At 36.6% G+C, this 19,854-nt stretch overlaps 1 protein-coding gene across 7 annotated transcripts in view; it reads right to left on the bottom strand.

The window, feature by feature from the left end:
- Nucleotides 1-19,854, bottom strand: part of ARHGAP15 (Rho GTPase activating protein 15) — a 378,211-nt gene that overhangs the window by 291,980 nt on the left and 66,377 nt on the right. For all 7 annotated transcript variants that reach the window (XM_057400262.1, XM_057400261.1, XM_057400265.1 and 4 more), the window contains 2 exons: nt 15,228-15,315; nt 9,172-9,261 (listed from right to left, as the gene is read on the bottom strand). In XM_057400262.1, coding sequence (XP_057256245.1) covers nt 9,172-9,261; nt 15,228-15,315 — 178 coding nt within the window. The remainder of the gene's footprint in view (nt 1-9,171; nt 9,262-15,227; nt 15,316-19,854) is intronic.

Raw genomic sequence — 19,854 nt, 5'->3', positions numbered from 1 at the left:
GATAGGTCTTTGTACAAGTTCAATTTTGACTGAGGGTAACATCTGTAGCAGGTAGTCCTGTACTGTGAGAAAATAAGGATGCACTGTGAATGGACTTTGCTACAATAACTAAAAGAAGAAGTTAAAAAACCCAGCCAAACCATTGTACATTGATTAAAGTACTGCAGAATGGGGCACTGAAATGGTTAGATGTTTGTTATTTCAATCTCTTTCTCCATGACACCTGCTTTGTTTTCTCCTTTGAACTGTACCACACATAAACGATGTTTCTGAATTAATTCAAGGGAATTCTGTACAGCCCATAATTAAAACAGGATATATTTTTTTTTTATTTCAGCAGTAGTAGTGTTTGAAGCACAAGTCTGCTTAGTCTTTCTGAGAGTTGGGCATTTGGTTCTAATAGGTTACTTCAACATTTAAGGTTAAAAAGCATATCATTCACTTAACTATGCAGTATCAATGCAATTCATCTCAATCCATAACAGACGACATGCTCAATAGAATGTGTAAAGTATGCCTCCACCTAGTGATGACTATGTACAAATAATAGAAAATAATAATAATTCTATTACTCAGACAATCTCATTAATTGGCTCACATTTTCATAAATTTAAATGTGCTCCTATAAAAATATTTACTTATACAAATGCACACTTTCTTCCTGGAAAATTAGTCTAAAGCTCCATCTGTAAAATTTACCTGCAAATTCTGACCTGTTAGGAGGCAGGACTAAACACATTCTAGTTTTCAAGTATATGAAAATATTAAATAATGTATTTGTACCAATCATTAATATCATTAAAAAACAAAATAAAGGGAGGCCAATTGAAGTGCTGTGGATTTTATGTATTAAATCATCTGACAATTTCAGTTAGATAGTCTATTTCTAAAAGGAATCATAAGCAAACCACATCTCTTCCTTGCAACTTTGCTTGCCAAAGAAAATGTTTAATAAACTTCTCAGATCACCATTTTATAGATGCAATTGTAGAAGTAATTCCATGAAATTCCTGGGAATTTATTCATCCAAATCATAGAAATGGCAATGAAAGAAAAAATGGGGAAAAAGAAAGCTCCAAGTCCCCCTAAACTAAGGTAATAATGAATAAAAACCTCCACAACAGAATTAAAGTAATCCAGCCCCTAAACTCAAACTCACGTTTTTAACAACTCTCATATCCCTATAAAAATACTCTATAAATGGGATCAGTTGGGGGTGTATCTCCAAAATCAATAAACCTAAGGAGCTTTAAAAAGCCAAGTTCCCTTGTCGAAAGGTTTTCCTTTCATTTGTACCATCAGGTAACTACCTTAAACGTCTTTTCACTAACTATGCTTGTATTACCATTTCAAAAAGTCTCCCCATCCCATTTGTGGCCCATGAATCACAGTTTAAGAATGACTGGTCTGCTGAAAACCAGGATTTATATTGTTTAAAAGAGATGGCAGGTCGCTATTTGCATTTCTCCCCTCGCATTCAAATTGCCATTGTCCATTTAACACCCTGAAACATCCAGACACATCCTCTCCCCAAAGAATGACAGCCGTAGAAATCACTCTCACACAGAAAACAAGAATCCCTACCAGATCGTCTGGCATCCCTTCGCACACAAATGCGAGGTGCTGCCTTTCAGAGACAGGACAGCCAAGGCTCTCCGTGCCCAGCCAACTTCAAATATTTGCCTCACTCATTAAAGAGAAACACAAAAATGGAGTAAAGTGACTTCGCCAAGATTTTCAAAAATGTAGTGGCTGAATACAGAAATACCAGCACCAAACATGTAAACAAGTCAGATTTGATTATCTCTGAGTGAGTTCATTTAGTATCCATTTTTCTCTTTGTTTTTGGGGTTTTTTTTGTTGTTTTTTTTCCAAGAGTTAGATAAATTAAGGGAACATGTGCAATGTTTGGCCACATATCAAAACAATTTATTTTTTTTTAATATTGAAGTACATTAAGAAGGCTGCAGAAAACATAATGCCTTTAAATTAACTCAGCCATTTTCACTCAGGAGAATCACAAAACCTTGAAGTACTAAAGAATCAGGAAAGCTAGGCTCCTTTCACATTTCTGCATTCCCTTTCAGCTGCTGATTGCCAGGACTATGAAAATACCATTTTCCCCAGTTTATGAGTACACAAAACACAGCACTAAGGCCTCACGTCAGAGAGCTTTATCAAGTTCACCAAATTCTACCTGCAGCAATAATTCTCATTACATGCTTTATCTTGAACCAGCCCATCTTATGGAGCCATTTACTCTTGCCCTATCAGCCCTGCCGATCAGAAGATAATCACCATTTAAAAACATAAAACTACTACCACGTGCATAATTGAGAGAATACAGGTTTGCAGCAGCGGCGCTGCTGCAAAAAAAAAAAAAAAAAAAAAAAAAAGCAGACATAACTTCATTTAGCAACCAGCTAAACCGTTCGGGCAGGCACTGAATTTTGCCAAAAGATGCCTAAAAAAAAACCCTTCCCGTAGTGACGGTGAGTGCTAATTGGCCTGCTTGCACCCTGTCCTCCGCGGAGCTGGTCATCCCTGGGGAAACGCACAGCCCCGGGGCACTGGCCACAGCCAGGCAGCCCTGGCCCCGTTCGCTGTCCGCAACGCTGCCCGCGCTGGCTCTTGCGCTGCCCACGAGATGGCAGCAATATGTTTATGAATAATGCAGCAAAAGGCTGCAGCCCACTGTCATTTCCCATGCAAGCCGCAAGACGCGATTTATTTCTTCAGTTATGAAAGAAAAAAAAAAAAGAAAAAACAAAGAAACAAAAAAAAACCAAAAACCCCCAAACAAAAACAAAACAAACAAACGAAACAACAACAGAAAAAAAAACACCAAAACCTCCCACCAAAAAACCCCACACAAACACCACCGCAAAACAAAACACCAACACAGCCCTCCAAGAATTCTGTCAAAAAACCATGGAAAAATAAGCAGCTTCACTGTCAGGCTTTGCTTGTGAGTAGGTAAGCTGCCCAGATTTCTTATGCATAAGGTTTGGAGCTATCCAAAGCACAAGGTGTTTCTCATGCATTCACATATTTGTTCACCCCTTTATTCTCAGCCATGCTTCTGTCCCTGACAAAATTATGTCACATGTACATTTTAGGTATTAACTGCTGTTATGTTTTACTTTTGTAATGCAGAAAATGCTTGTGGCTTGAAATAAATATTTTCTTTTCTGATGGACAAATAACATCTGCACTTCTGAAAGCTGGAGTGTAGCTGTCAAAAACTAAGTGATACATATAATTTCTTAAGAAACACATGTGTATGAGCATACACAGACACTCGTACCTATCACAGTCACTCACATATCAGCCCTTACATCCGTCAAAAGATGTGCTCTTTAAAAAGTGCAGTAAGCTATTATAATAGTCATTTTTAGCAGACAGACATCTGTGTACACATAATGTCAGATTTGGAGAATATGAGTTGTGAGTTTTTTAATCAGCCTGATCTTCACAGAAAACTTAGGCTGGCTTTACAATTATATTTCAGATTTCTCTGGCTTTCAGTGACACCCCAAGATCTGGTGTGTTACAGGAGCTGTTTGCCTTGATGTTTCATGGTCTGCAGTGAGTACCAGAGCAGAAGTGACCCACGGGCAGCATCATCATGGCACCTTGCCCATGTCAACTCTTTCTTCATCCAGACTTTCAAGCCTTTCCAAGACCTCCATGGGCTGTTGAAGTTACACTTCTTGAGTTTTGTGGGTTTTTTTCCAACACAGTAGAGTTTTCGTGAATTTTTTCATAAGTCAGGGACAACAATAGGAGAGAAAGGAACTGTCTAGCTAAGATGATACTTAACCACAAATCAACCAAGTTTTGTTGAAAATTCTGTATCTTCAAGCAACTTCAAGCAACCCAGTAGGACAAAATGTTGCTTGTGAGGCATGGACTTCACTGTTTCTGAAAAGTAATAACTTTTTTCAGATTATCAGTAAAATGATAAGTAAGATTTTAATTTTGTTTTAATAAAACAAACATATAATTAAACAACCAACTAAAAACACCCCAAAAAACAAACAACATTACTGTCCTGATTTTATAGTCATAAAATATACAAGGCCTTTTCTTACATGACTGTGGATTTTGTGATACCCCAAAGGACACAGGAGCCACTGAATGTGAGAAAAATATATTAGCTATAACCTTGTAAGCACTCCACCTTAACTGCTCAGTTGTCAGTTTTGTAAATAAAGCTGCTGTTCCTTGAAATGCTTGAAACACTATTACAGAGGTTGAATATAGAGAGAGGTTCCTTGAAATTCTGTTTGAGAGGTTGAAGACTCAGTTTCCCAAACCCTTTAAATCCACGCATTGTCAAAGTCAAATGTCTTCCTGCTGATGGCTTGTCTATTTTCAAACTCTATATAGTTTGAAACATTAAGTACAAACGTTTGGGCAGATACCACAAAAATATTTCATTTTCTTTAAGGTGTCACTGGTCTTATACGTCTGCAGTCCAAGGGCTTGTAATTTGCATGCTCCTGTCATTAAGCGCAAAGTTTTGTTGCTGTTGCTTGTGTCACAGGATCAATTAAATATGTCCCTCTCCGTCATATTGCACAAAGTGACCTTATTACGTCGCAAGCCTTACATATGAATCGCATCGAGCATTTTTGTGTCCACATTTACAAAGGGACCTGAATTTCATTTCACTCTTCATCTACTCTCTTTGGTAACATCAAATGAGTGAGTAACATCAATCAAGTGAGTAACATCAAATCTAAGTGTGAAACACTGGTGAGAGAAGGCAAACACGCCCATTTGCCCAGGATGGTTAAATCTTGACTATTGCTCACCTAGCACCTCTAAACAAGGGAGTTTTTAAAACTAATCATAAGTTTATTATTTAAAGAACCTGTTGCTGACACCATTGAACTGTGTTGTGGCTAAATCTTTTAATTAGGTAATAATAAATTCAGGTTGCTGGGATAGAAATTAAACTACAGTCATAGCAGTAACCTCCAGAAGTGGACAAAATGTTGTACATATGTTTTAAAATCATAACAGGTTCATCTAATGCATATCTAACTCAAAGCCAGCAAAGGTCAGCACACCTCGTTCTCAGGAAACAGCACTTTCTCAAAGACAGGTTTGGGATGGAGAACATGTTCCAGCTGCTGATGAGGACTACCAGAAGGTTCCCATCTATCTGAGTGCAAGGATGGATTTGACTTTTTTAAATTTGTCTCCTCTCTGCAGCATTTATATTTATAAACATAAAAAGAAATCCAAATACAAATGTGTATTTGTAAATAGAACACTATGTCTTACACAGATTTCGCTATTTGTAAAATACACTTACAACTCTAAGTTGCATGTGAACGAATGACTCCTTATGGCTGCTGTGTGTTGAAACCAAATGGACTCTCACAGATCTGTGGCAAGAACCAGGCCACTGAATTCCAGGAATTCTTCATATGAATCCTTCTTTAAAAATGAACTAAGTAAATGGAAAAAATATTACTGAAGAAACATAACATAACTAACATAATGTCTGCTGTTTAAATGAATAGTGCTATTAAGAGAACAAAGCGGCTTCATCAATTCATAAGGAAGCTGCTTATGATCTTTTTTTTTTTTTGCATTCTTCACCTCCCTCTTATTTTTCCTTTTTTAAATCATCTGAGAAATCTTCCAAAACCTCTTAAAGGAAACAGTCTACAGCCACAAGATTTTGTGCTAATGAAGTTCCAGAATTAGGAAGCCAGAGATCAAGATCATGTCTTCTACAACATCTGGGCTAAATGAAATTAAAAGAAAGGGCTGCTTGACTTAGACGAGACAATGAGTAAGCGGGAGGAAGAAAAAACTGCAGTTGAAAAGTTTACTAGAAGCAGAAAACATTGACTATTGAGGAAATAGGTAAACTAATCTAGCTACTGCTGCCTCAACAGTCATATTAGTACTGACTGAAAAGCAGTTTATCATGTTACTTCCTTTTTCGATAACCTGCATCAAAATGTACCTACCCAATATCAAACTAAGCCAAATAAAGGAAAGTGGAGAACGACTGAGTGACATAGGCACCATTTCTGTTCTAGTTGCTGACTGACAAAACTGCCATCCCTTAACATGGTTTTATTTAGTTATTACAACCATCTCTCTGTAAATGACACTTAGGATTATTTAAGATTATGTTGTAATCCTTTTAATCCTCAGTGCTTTAAATTTCAGGCTAAACACCAAAGAGCAAACTAGCACTTAGCAGAAATATTTAAAGCACGTGACTTGAACATAAATCTTCTTTTATTCAGTACTCTTTTATTCAATGATGAAGACCTAGTGTATCACGTCATTCAACCAGCAAGAGCAAGCAGCACAGTATCTCACTTCAAACTGCTACGTTTCCCCACATCATGTGGAGATTTTCTAACCGTTTCTTTTCCTTGGTGTTAGCTATATCATCAATAAAATAAATGAAGGAAAACCACAAGTTTATGTATTATAGGATGTGCATATTTTAAGTTACTATTGAGGAAAATTTGAAAAAAAAAAACAACCCACATACTATGTTCAACAAGAACAGAAATAGATTGCATGCACAAATTAGATACTGTGAGAGACAGATCAGACTTATCCTGTTAAATAAGGAGTAGCTCAATTAAAATGAGTAACACTGCTGAAAACCTCATGATCAGCACAGGAAACCCAAATCTTCTTGCCTGAATATCATTTACTTGAAGTTACCTCTCTTCTTTTTCCTGCATTGATCATATTTCCAATTAGTTTTCTTTATGATACTCCTATACTCCATCTTGTTACCATCCATTAACTGTCATATGCTTAGATTTTAAATTCAAGGTTTCCTTCTTTTTCTTCAAACCAAAATCTCAAGTCATTTTCTATTTCTAATCTATAATTCATGAACTCAAATTGAGAACCTAGCCTAAATGAAACTTAAAATTCCGCATCTACTAGTACAACAGGTTAACTGAAAGCAACCATTATTGTATTTGAATCAGAAAATAATAGTTTACTATTCAGAAAGTAATGAAATAAAACCCCACCAAACCATGTCCTGTTGCCATGCTTTAAAGATATAATAACATTTACTGCTGATAATTTCAAAGTTAGGTAGCTGAAGTATTTAATCAAATAGCAGTGCAATGCATCTATATTTAGATAGGGGAAAAAAAAAAATCACCCATGTTCTTTTCATTTGAAGAAATCTATGAATAAGTAAACATATATTATCAATCTTATTCCCACCCACTAGGGATAAATAGATCGTCAGAAGTGTTTCCTGAAATATTCAGTACCCAGGTACAAACTGACCTCTCCGCTTTCAAACTCGCCTTGGATTCCCTCCAGACTATCTCATAAATCTTCACTCTATCTCCAGTCCCCTTCCCACTCTATCTGCTCATGCAGTACTAGTCTCGTTCAGTCCTTTCCTCTCCCAAAATGTCACCACTACTGATGCCAAAGCCTTCTCCTCTTTCACTCTTACCATCTGGCAGAATCTTCTTGTAGCTCTCTGTCTAAACAATGCTCTATCCCTTTTCAAAATGTGTCTTAACATATGTCCTTCCTCCCATGCTTTTACTTCTTAATGTCTCTCCCACTCACTTAGTGGCTTGATGAAGACACGTTTTAATGGGTTCAAGCAGTAGTGCATGAGTTTCCTTTCTCACATTATTCTGATTCAGTGAAATTAGACCTCACACTAACAGAAGTGAGAAGAAAATGCATTGCAAAGTCTTCATACAACCAGTTTGATAAATCAATAACAGAGCTTCATTTGTCTTTACACTGGAAATGTACTAGCTGCAACGAATCACCAATCCAATATGTATTTCCAAAAGAAATAAATGTTGCTTACTGCAAATGAGAAATAAACCTTAGAAGCTCAGAAGACTTCTCAGTGTTCTCAGGGGGTGAAAGAGTGAAAGCTAAGGATATACTTACTCACATTCCAAGTGAAAAAGCTGAAGATTGACAGGAAAACCAAAATATTTATTCTAAAAATACCTAGGAAATTACAAAGCTCCAAGTGTTGTCTCAAGACAACCTGAAGGATGTGGGGGGTATAGAAGCGTAAGTCTTACTGTCTTGAAGAAGCAGAATACTTCTATATATTTCATGTGCTTTAGAAAGATGTTTAGAAAAATTAACCTTAAAAAATGTCTCTGTAACACCCAGTCAACACAAAGTGGTTTCTTTTCAAGAAGGCGTGTACAGTCCCTGAGGGCAGTTTTTTTGTGTGTTGAGTTGGGTTTTTTAAAAACCCAGACCCAGGCACAGTTGATTCCTCCAGCATGTTTCATTGGTGGTGATGCCAAAGTACAATCTGGTAACTAACAGTACCTTGACCCTGACATGCTCCCTTCTGCATCTCTCCTCCCTTGATTGTTTGTATTTTTAAATATTCTTAATGTTAGAACTCTGGGAAACAACTCAGTTCATAATAATATTTTGATGCGACTTGATGCAGCTTCTAACAAAAAAAACAGCTTTCTACTAACATTCATGGGAGATGGAGTATGTCCAAAACCTGAAGATGTTGAAATAAAGTATTTTAGCCTGGAATGTTAACCTTGCAGTAATGCTTTCCTTGTCCTTTTATCTTCTTGGGCCTTGATCCTCCCTTTCAATTCAATGAAATTTAGATGAACTAATTAAATAAAACTATTTTCCAAAATGAGGAATAGTCCTATGAGAAATACATGTCCTTCTATGCTGGCACAGTCAAGCTTTTAAAATCCTTCCCTTCCAGAAATGAACCTGGGTCATCACCGTCTAAGGACCCTGAACAGCAATAAAAATAAACAGAGTAACCGCACTGTGCTGGAGCAAAGCTTGTATAAGCAGTTTGAAGAAGTTGTGTTTATGGAAGTTCTTTAGGTCAAGATTCTAGGCCTGAACCCAAAGCAATTATCTACTAAGTTTTAAAAACAAATTGAATATAGAGCATTAATCAATAAATCAACAGGTTCTCAAGTGTTTAGAAGACTCAGCTGTCAGAAATCCTTCTCTTAGAAAAATAGTAAACTGATGCTTGCTAAAATGTTATTCTCCTGTACTGGTAAGAAAAAAGCTGTATTAAATCAGTCTCTAGTTATTAAAACCAAGAAAAAGGAAATAAAGCCTCTTAATTTACAGAGTTTATACTTAAATGAGCAATGAAAATCATGCTTTGACTCTTACCTGAAAGACATTCTTTCTGCTGGATTTCTCTGAGGTCCACTCAATGCAAGCACCACACAAATCCACGCACTCAGGTTTATATCCTGGTTTCTGGAAAGAAAAGAAAAAAAAACCCAAACCAAAAATCAAAACCCACAACCATGAATATGGCCTGTCTTTTCAGAAATGGGAGCAGTTATCAAATAAAATAATAGATCAACTTCAGATGACATATTATTGTCACATAGCTGCTGAATTTACTAAAAAGAGTTTATTATTCCTTGGTATTATTGAATAGCTACTCCTGAGGTGTCATAACTCAGAAATAAGGCTCTTATACTAGATACATAATTTTAAAAATAATTAAATGATTTAAAAAACAGTCTAATGTAACATGCAATAAATCAAAACAAAATGCACACACATTGACCAGGTATGCTGGTCAAATGGCTTTTTTGCAAAACCTCTTGAAAAGGTTTTGAGTTTATTTTGAGTTTAAAGGTAAAATTTTGTCACTTTCCAGATTCAAATTTAAATTGATGCAGCTGGAAAAGACAGAAACTAAGCAAGACACAAGACATACATCGTATCTGTAAGACAAACTATCTTTAAAAAAAAAATAAAAAAAATCATTTCTAGCTCTTAAAAAGAAAAAAAATAAAAATAAATAAAGGCTTTGAGGGCATGTGTGACACCCAAAAAGAAGCTTAACACTAGGGAAGCTCCACACAGTTTGCTACTTCACAATGTCAGTCTGTGCATCCCAGAGTGACACAGCTCTGCCTCCCCAGCTTCTCCGGATGGATGCAAATAATTCAAAGAGCAGATTTGTTTGCCTGTATCATTTACATTGCTGGGAGTTGGTGTAAAGCACAATAATCCTCATTTGCCATCTAAGCTTCTTCTCCAGGGACTCTGCCTGTGCAGCAGTTCTGGCAAAGCCCATCTAGTTTAGAGTAGTCTTTGTAGATTTTGTTACCATGCATCCCAGACGACAATAAAAATACTCCTGTTAAGAAGATACAGCACTAAGAAGTCTCTTTTGGGTAAGATACAGAGTGATATCCACATAATGTAATTAATCAGCTTGATGCATCTTTTTTTCTCTGTTGTTCTTAAGCCATTTTACCTTTAAAAATGACATTGCTAATAAAGAAAACAGACTTAATAGAAATTAACAGTGGCTAGTCCAGTATCAACCACATAATCAGCTTTCCAAAGATTGCTCATTGAATTACTCTGATGCTATTATTAAAGGCTAAAAAATGTGTGTTCTACAGAATGCTTTTGAGATGGGTAGAAAAGGACCTATTTAGGTTAAAAGCAACAGAGTAAGATACCCTGGTCAAGCAATTTGCAGCCAGAATCTCTGGCGGTTTTCAGTATTGGAGTTGTAATTATGTTCTCCTTTTGCCAAACCATAAAACCACTATGGTTCAGTCCCATGTGTCTTTGCTTCTTTTTAATTTTTTTTTTTTAACAGGAGCAATATGCCGTTCAAAACAGAAGGATGCTCTTGTGCTTAAACCACTGGAAGAGCAGGGGTTGCATTTTGTTCCCCCAGCTGTGCCTCAGACTTCCTGCCTGACCTCCAACAGGAAGTTAATGTTTCTGAATTTTTAATAACATACATACTTGACTTTAAAAAGGTGTTGTGAAATTTCATCAGTTAATATTTGCCTGGCAAAAGAGACAAAGTTGAAAAAAAAATGTCCCAGACAAACACCAGCCTATTAGCACAAACAAATATTCAAAGAGCAGAGGCAGGGAACACATGGATTTTTAGTATTCCAGTACTATACTTTTATATAAAGGGCTATGGTGTCTCCTTTGACTAGATCACTCTCCTTGGGCAGGGTTTACCCCAAGGAAGTTTCATCCCCATGTCTCCACACAATGGTCAGGGCTGCACTGCACAGAGCAGGCAGCAGTGTAACTCATCCTGAACACGCAACACAGCCTCGTCAAAGAGGGCTGCCTTGCTTCATTTGAAAAAAAATTGCTCAAAAGGACAGTGTGAGTCTGAAAATACTTTGACAAAGAAGGACAGCTTTGTTTCACCAGCAGAAAGAGTTGAGAAATTTTGGAAACACTTAATTAGATGAAGAGATTCAAATGTACACAGAAAAGTCTCCAGGAAATAGTTTCTTGATAGTGAAGGATACTGGGCTACATATTTTCCTTGGGAAAGCTGCCATGGCATTTCACCGGAGTGAGAAAAAACAGTGGAAAGCCCAGGGAAATTCTGCAGAAAGATGGAATAGTGAACTCTACAGTACTTTACTATCTGTAGTTTCTATGACTGTACAAAAACTTACGCAGCAGCAGAACTTGGGCTTCTTCATGCACTCAGTGCACACAGTTAAATTTTGTTGTTGTTGTAATATGGAGTTTGTTTACAGCTTTGATTTTGCAATAAGCAGAAGAAAAGTATGAGTACATGCATCTCCCTCTCCAGAAAGGGTGGGATGCAGGCTTAATCTTAGAAAGATGGACATGCTTTTGCTATGTACAGTAATCAACAGGAAAACTTCTTTTTTATAGAACTTAGCAATTCTGCCCACAACAGAATATGAAGTGTCTATGAACATCATATGAGACTCATGAGTATGGCGCAGTATGTGAAACTTCTGATGAAAACTACATGCAAAATCACTCAGATCCATCAAGCCTGAACCTGTCCAGGGTGCACATCAGCCTTTCCTACTGCACCTAGGTAGGTCCATACAATGGAAGACCTGCTTAAATCTGTAGGGATCACAGGAAAGCTGACTAGAAATTAATTCTGGCCTAAACATAGTCCTGTTAGCATGTTTTCCAGTTTATGCATTACCCAGAGACACGGCAAGAAAGTTAAAGCTCCTGGGAAAGCCTGAGCACTCTGTATCCTTGCTTTGGATTTTGCAGTCAGAGCAATTATATCGACATTGTCGGAGAGGGGTTATGCTCTAAATTGTTACAAGTGTCTGCTACAATGAAACCTTCCTAAACATGGATATGGATTTCAGTAGCATTTTCACTCACTAATTTACTTGGGCTAATAACCAGAGGTTAAAATAACCTCTCTTGAGTAAACTATCTCAGGAATAAACAGACTACTTTCACTTGGTCACAAAGACCAACCAAGAATTTAACATTGGTAAGAAAGACTGATGCTGTGATCTGGTTAGATCACAATGTCCTTAATTTAAAATAAAAAAGTTATATTCATATGAATGCTAAAAATGTATATAAAAATGTATATAAAAAGCATGACCGCAAATGAACAGGCAGCAGCAAAAGATAATCATTAGCTACATGGAAAGCAAACTTGCCTTTTCAGTAATATTTGTAAACAATCATTTTCTGAATCTCTCCTCTGTGTGCTTTAATTTTTGTGCTCTACTATTACTAATATTAATACCAGATATTTCACTAGCTTCACCAGAAAGCTATGGATCCCAGTCTTCTCTGTGCAAATCAATAGGAAACTTGTTATAGTGAGTCCTACCTCCACAATTGTACAATGGAACAACAGAAACTCCTTTTAGCTATTACTAGGTCTTTGCATTAGAATTTTATTTAAGATTTCGGTAAATATAATTTTAAATCACTTCTAAATGTTATCCTATTGTCAGAAAAATAGGTATATTAGAATGCACTTTCACTTCCTGCTCTCCTTTTGCCTCTATTGTGAAATATCATTCCTCTTATAATAATGACTTATTCTAAATTTTCACTTCATGTACAGTATTTAATATTTAATAATGAATGAATTAGTATCTTTATAATACAAAGGAACATTAATCTTTTTGTTAAGTCACATCATTTTCCTGTTTACAATGAAAATGCTTTGTTGTAAGTCACTATCATGAATGAGCATTGCCTGTATTACACGATTTAACTAATGGTTGAGCTCCCCTTTATCCCAAGTAAACTACAGTTGAAAAAAAAAAAAAAAATCAGTAAACAAATGATTTCTAATGAATCATTTTTGCATTATTTTCTTTCCACTATCAAAATTATATCTAGTTAAATGGCTTACAAAGGAGGTAAGATTTACATTTACTTTTTCAGATGACCAACATGCTCGTTTAGCTTTTTTTGATGTGTGAATTTTGGGGGTTAAAAAATTAGGTTATAAGATTTTGAATACTGACAGCTCTTGTTTTTTTCAAGCTTTACTTAATTTGTTTCTTTACCATTGCATGTAAGTTATATGCAACAGACAGAAAACGTATTTTAATGGCTTTTTTCACCTAGTGAACACTGAGTTCACAACCCCAGTGTTCAGATTTAACACAGAATTAAATAAAAATGACCCACTTCCATATTTTTTCCCATAAAGAGCAAAATATGGGATCAATATGTCTGTGTTCTTCCTAACATAGGAGGCAGTAGATATTATCTTACCAACTGTGAGCATTGGTGATGACTGGGACATCAGGGAAAGGGACTGACTTCTCATAAATTTTTGAGTTAAACAGATTGTGAACTGGGCCAGAGTCCCATCCTTCAGGCAGGTCTACTTTAGTATCTAAAACCTTAAAGGCCTAATGGGGATTTTAAACATGTGTAGGAGTCTCAGAACAAAATCATGTCTTCTGTGTGCTGAATTATACTTGTCCATTTATCTCCTGGGATTTGGGTGAGGGCTTACAAACAGAGAGGAGAAGAGGTAGCACACAGAAGTGTAAGACACCTGGTAAATTCTAGGACTAGCTCTAATAAATCCATTTGTGATTTTTTTCAAGTAACATATAATTAAATATTAAGGAAAACAATTCTGAAAAAAATATTAATTCAATATAATGTTTTAAAGGCTGCAGAAAAATTGTATTTTATAACTGTACTAGCACAAACACAATCAGAAAGTTCCAGATTTTGCCCTTTCTTTTGTTTTAACTATTATTTTATTTTTGCTACAACCCTCACCTTCTTTCAAAATACGTGAAAAGGTGTTCTTTAAAGCTGATTTTATAGCAGGTGGAATTGGTAGATCAAGAACATATAGAAGAAAAGATTTATATCACCTGCCACAATAAAAATAGCCTATTGTTTGTGACTCCTGCCAAAAAGAGCACCTTTGTGGCCACCCATCATGCTAATGATATTTGGCAGGTTTGATCAGTCCTTGAGAGCCTTTCACAATAGGGCTTTGTCAAACCTGTCTCTTTGCTGCCCACAGTGTCATGCATTTGCCGAATTTCCCTTTTGTTGCCCATATTCAGGTTCATAGGCTCAAACTCAGCAGTAACTAATACTGAAGGGATACATGCCATTATTGCTTGCACAACGTAGCTGTCACATCTCTGAAGACTAAGATCCGTGGTCATTCCTTGGGGCACAATAAAAAGGTACTGCAAATTTCACATTGTAGTAACTACAGGCTACAGAAATTGCATTAGCTGCATTAGATGGAGTCATAGAAATATTCAGAAAGGTTAGCAGGATATGGTAGATGTCACATTTATACTACTATAAAAAATCACTTTGCTAACTTATAATGTTTCTGCTTTGGTAACACCCTATATTAAGGTGCCATTTATAAATAATTTATTATTATTTATTAATGTATAAGCCACTTTATGAGATGGTAGATAACAACTTAAATTCATGTATTAAAGATGCAGATACATGGTTTAATACAATTTACGTCTCACAATATCCTCTGCAACAGATTCTCATCGTATCGTCTGTTAAGCATTTATTACTAATGCATTTTATAACATACTTTATAATACATTATTTGAGGAAGTAGCTGCATTTAGTGATCATTTTCATAAATAAGAATAAAGCATTTATAAATGGCACCTTAATTTAAAGTATTACCTTCACATTACTGAATAGTCACTCACTATTTGTCTCACTTTGCAACTATTCTCAAAATGTACCTCTTAATAAATGACATGCTAAGTCCTATTTTTTATCATATACTACACCTGATTAAGAGTTTATCAAGGAATATTCCTTCAGCTGCTCTCAAAACTTTGAAGGTTGCCAGCTCAATCTGAATTTGTCTTACGTATATACCAAACTATTTATACTGAAATAATACTTGCAAGGAAGCTGAGTGTATCAGATGGTTGATTGCTTACCAGGTTGGCCAGGGCTGGCTGCTTGGATTCTTTATAGAATTCCATTTTCCGAGCAGTGAGAACAACCCAGGATGTGGACCAGTTTTTCCTTAAAAATAAAATTAAATTGAAAAAAAGTAAAAAATCAGTAAGACATGCAAGCAGGAGGTAGACACTCCATTTGTAGGCTTAGTTTTTAATTATTTCATGTCAGAAACAAAAATGGTCTAAAGTCAATACCAACAATGCACTTCAACCAATATTGATGGAATTGCATCATCTTAGATATACTTGAATGTGGCCTAGCAAAGCTTGAAAACATTTCTGTTCATTCATGTTTTGAAGCCTATCTATGTTCCTTTTTCAATATGGTGCCTTAACTACAGAAAACAGCGAGATTATTCACACATGCTTAAATTTAACATGTACTTGGAGGACTCCAAAATAGCTGGCACTCTTCTGGTAGCTAATACTTAAAATAGAGCCAGGAAGGAAAAATGTAATTTTGATCTGACTATACAGAGCTGTCCCGGGATCAGCTGTAACAGTTATTTTTTCTCCTTCCTAGTAGCTGATGTAGTGCTGTGTTTTCGACTTTAGTCTGAGAACAATGCTGATACACCAATGTTTTTAGTTGTTGCTAAGTAATGCTTACCCCGATCAAGGACTTTTTAGTCTCATGCTATGCCAGTGAGAAGGGGCATGGAAAGCTGGGAGGAAACAGAGACAGGACACCTGACCCAAACTAGCTAAAGGGGTATTCCATACCACAGTACATCATGCCCAGTATATAAACTGGGGGGAGTTAGCTGGAAGGCCCACGACAAGAGCTTAGCAAAGGGTTTATTTTGAGAGGTCCCAAATACTTTCCACTTTCCATAAATAAAAAAAAAAAATGTAGGAAAGCAAGGAAGATAAAAATGCTATCTGAGAGAGGTTTAAGCAACCATTAAACATCAGGACCTCACAGTACGGCCCTAGAGAGCTGTCAAACTGCTGGGGCCAGGAAAAAGTCAAAATGCACATAGAAATGTGAGACACTTTACCTGATGCAGAAGAACATAATAATCTACTCAGAAGAAAATGCTATTATATATATGATATATAAAGTGATGTTTCAAGCCACCACTTAATCATAAACAAATGGATCTGATAGAAAACTATTTTTTGGTCATTATCTCAAGTTTGACTTTCCTATTTGGGGTTCATAATATCCAATGTGTGCAAAAATACTTACAAAGCCACTATTTGTTTGTTTTACATGAATGCAAATCACAAATCTGTACATTTTAGAACAAACCTGAAAAAGCATGTGACAAGCAGGCTGTTTCATGTACATGTTTTGGTGCGTTAAAAGTAGGAAGCTGCCTGTAAGAACACAGAGAGCCCAGGGAGCTGCTTTTAACAACCCTTTTTCTCTCTCTCCCTCACCTGTCTCTCCTAGTCACTTTGAGTTTTCTCTATTTAGGTATTCCTAAGTAACTCAAACACACCCATTTTTTTATTCTAGCAAAAGTTGTCTTTATTGAGTTTAAAAGCCTGTTGGTCACCTTTGTGATGTTCACTTCCAGATCCATCTCACAGCTTTGCTGCACTCAGTATTCCATCAAACCTCATCAGGTAGATAGATAGTTTTTTCTATTAATGGCTTTCCTGTTCCATGTTTCATTATCAGCATAAGTAGCATAACCAATATTGCATATGAAGTCATAACACCACTGGCATTACCAGATGAGCTTGCACTTGCTGCACTGTGGACAGAATTTCAGCCAGCATGAGACCATGATCACCCCTAAACTATGTCCAACAAGAGGCAACAGTGAAAGAAGCTCTCCATGAAGGAGATTAATACATCTGAAGAAAATAAGACTGCATTTTTTATGCCATGTTAATGGAGAATAAAGAGAGAAACACTCAGAAAAAGAAAGAAACAGAAGGGTTATAGAAAAGTACCTGGCCATCACCGACAAATATTTCCCCACAAAAGAACAGTGTCTGTAAGTCACTTTGAAATTTTTTAAATTCATTACCACTATAAAGCTATACTCTTTGCTAAATGTGAACTATGTTCATAGCTGAGGGTTTTGTATATTGGGAATTCAGCAAAGATCAACCTCAGGTTTTTTTTTAAGTATCCTTAGGAAACTTTAGCTTTACATCCTTCAGCTAAAATATCCTTAGGAAACTTTTATTCCTGTAGCTAAGAATCACTATTAAGGTAGTGAATACAAGTTGTCTACTGGTAAACACACCTTCAGTTATTTTTATTTTATTTTTTTTTTAACTCAAAAATGGTCATTCAGTTTCACAGGGGAGTAAGTGGCCAAACATGCAATATACAGGTTCAATTTAATTTTACTGTGAGTTGGATAACCTGAATAAATATGGATTACCAAAGGATTAAAACCCTTGGGACACAACCTATATTCAGTACCCAACTTACACCAAATGCTTGACCTTAGCTATGGAGAAAAAAATTTCTGTGTCATGGACACTTCCACTAGGCAGAGTGCTCCTTGCTCCAGCTACTGGTGTGGTAGGTTTATCTAGCTGAGAAATTCAAAACAGTAAATCTATTTTGAGCTCCCATATTCATGTGCAATTTTCTTAAAAGATTCAAATTCATCAAACTAACTGTGAAGTTTGCTAAGATTTGAAAGTGTTTCATTTCAACCTGGACCTCATTAGAAAAAAAACACAAACCAAATCCAAAACCACAATAAAATGTGTTTCTATTTCTTGTTTTAAAATAAGAAGCCAACAATAAAAAAAAAACTTAATAAGCATTTTTAAAAATTGTGTCAGGTGAGATGTTTCACCTAAGTTTCATGCTGAGTTTTAAGGTGAAAATGTTTTAATTGAATCAGGAATAAGAAAATTTCGTGAGTTTGCAAGATACTATAGGAATTATAAAAGCTATGAGAATGCAACTGAATTTCACTATAGTATCTGCAAGAAGACTTTTTTCCCCTAAACATTACTCTCACAGTTCTTTTATTCTATAGCTCAAAACCTCATTACTTTTATCACCTAAAGATATATAGTATATAAACTAGACAACTTTTTATCAGATTGTCCATAAAGACGTCCTTGGATTAACAAAAAAGAAAAAATAAATGGGGGAAAAAAAAAGAAAAAAAAAAGGCACAAGGGGAAGACAAAAAATAAAAGAAGGGGGGTATAAGGTACTTAAAAATATATTAGTCTCTACACAGATCTCAGAATAGCTTGTCAAAGTCATCTAGTTCCAACCCTACTGCCACCAGCAGGGACAACTTCCGTTAGACCAGATTGTTCAAAGCCCTGTCCAACACTGCCAGGGATGGAGCAGCCACACCTGAGAAACCTGGGCAGCCTCTGCCAGGGCCTCACCACCTTCACAGGAAAGAACTTCCTTATACCTAATCCAAATCTACCCTTTTTCAGTATATAGCCATTCCCCCTTGTCCTATCTGTACACGCATCTGTAAAACACCCCTCTCCTGCTTTCTTGTTGGCCCCTTTATGTACTGGGAAGCTGCTCTAAGGTCTCCCTGGATCCTTCTCTTCTCCAGCCTGAGCAACCCCAGCTCTCTCAGCCTGTCTCCATAGGAGAGGTGCTCCAGCCTTCTGACCATCTGTATTTCATAAGATATATGCAGTGACCTAAGGTTTTCAAGCTCTTTAGAAAAGCCAGTTCACAATATTCTAAGTTTTGCCGTGTGGCATCAAGATTTTCAGGATATGACTTCCAGATGCTAACGAGCAAGTTTAAGTGGAAGGAGATAAAATGCATGCAGAGTAGATGAACCCCCACTACCCATCCTCTCTCTCTATAAAGAGCCATAAATATTGGTATACAGAAAAGATCCAGATAAAGTTAACAAGGAGATTGTGTGAATTCACTTATAGCTACACCGTTAAGTTTGTTATGGAAAAATCACTGCTGGAGAGTCCCAGCGAGGTGCAACCCGAGTCTTGGGGGCTGCATCAGGAGCCCTGAGAGCTGAGGCTGTATTTGCATTCTGTCAAACGAACACCTGATGGCAGCACGTTATAACTTCAGTGGTGCTCACGATCTCTGAGGCTATTTTAAATATATGAGACTGTTCAGGAGTATTTAAAAGTACGAGATTCCTCAGGGCTATTTAAAAATACAAGTGGTCAAACGCTGCCTGCTTCCTGTGCCCAGCATAAGCCAGTGAGCAACACCAAGCCACGAAGATGCTCTGTGCCAGGGGCAGTGATGCACTGGAAAGGTAAGACTCCCTCATCATCTGGGCACAGATGATGCCCTGCTTATACATACTCTGTAGAAGCTTCTGCCGGTGTCCAGAGTTGGGAAAACAGTATTACTGTCTTCAGTGCCTTTTCCAAAAATGCAAGCTACACAACTTTCTGATAGCACCTAGCTGAAGCTGGCTTGGCCAAGTGTTTGTAATGTTCTTGCTTCAAGTGAGAGGTTGGAAGAAGGGATGTCCAGGCTCCCTTTTAAATGGACATTCTTAGGATCCTTATGGTTTAGAACTGTAGAGGTAAGACAAATTATTACTTGGCTCATTTCTACATGCAAAAATACAGTATTTCACATTAGTCTGTCATTGATCACACACAGTGCTGGTCACATCAGTACTAATCACTTACTCCTTTAAATACAGCAAACTATAGC

Source organism: Pezoporus wallicus, unplaced genomic scaffold (assembly GCF_028554395.1).
Source record: "Pezoporus wallicus isolate ANWC-B61680 ecotype Strahan unplaced genomic scaffold, APGP_CSIRO_Pwel_v1 contig_6807, whole genome shotgun sequence".
Classification (NCBI taxonomy): Eukaryota; Metazoa; Chordata; class Aves; order Psittaciformes; family Psittacidae; genus Pezoporus; species Pezoporus wallicus.
The sequence above is the reverse complement of the archived record's forward strand: the minus strand, read 5'-3'. Positions and strand labels throughout refer to the sequence as shown.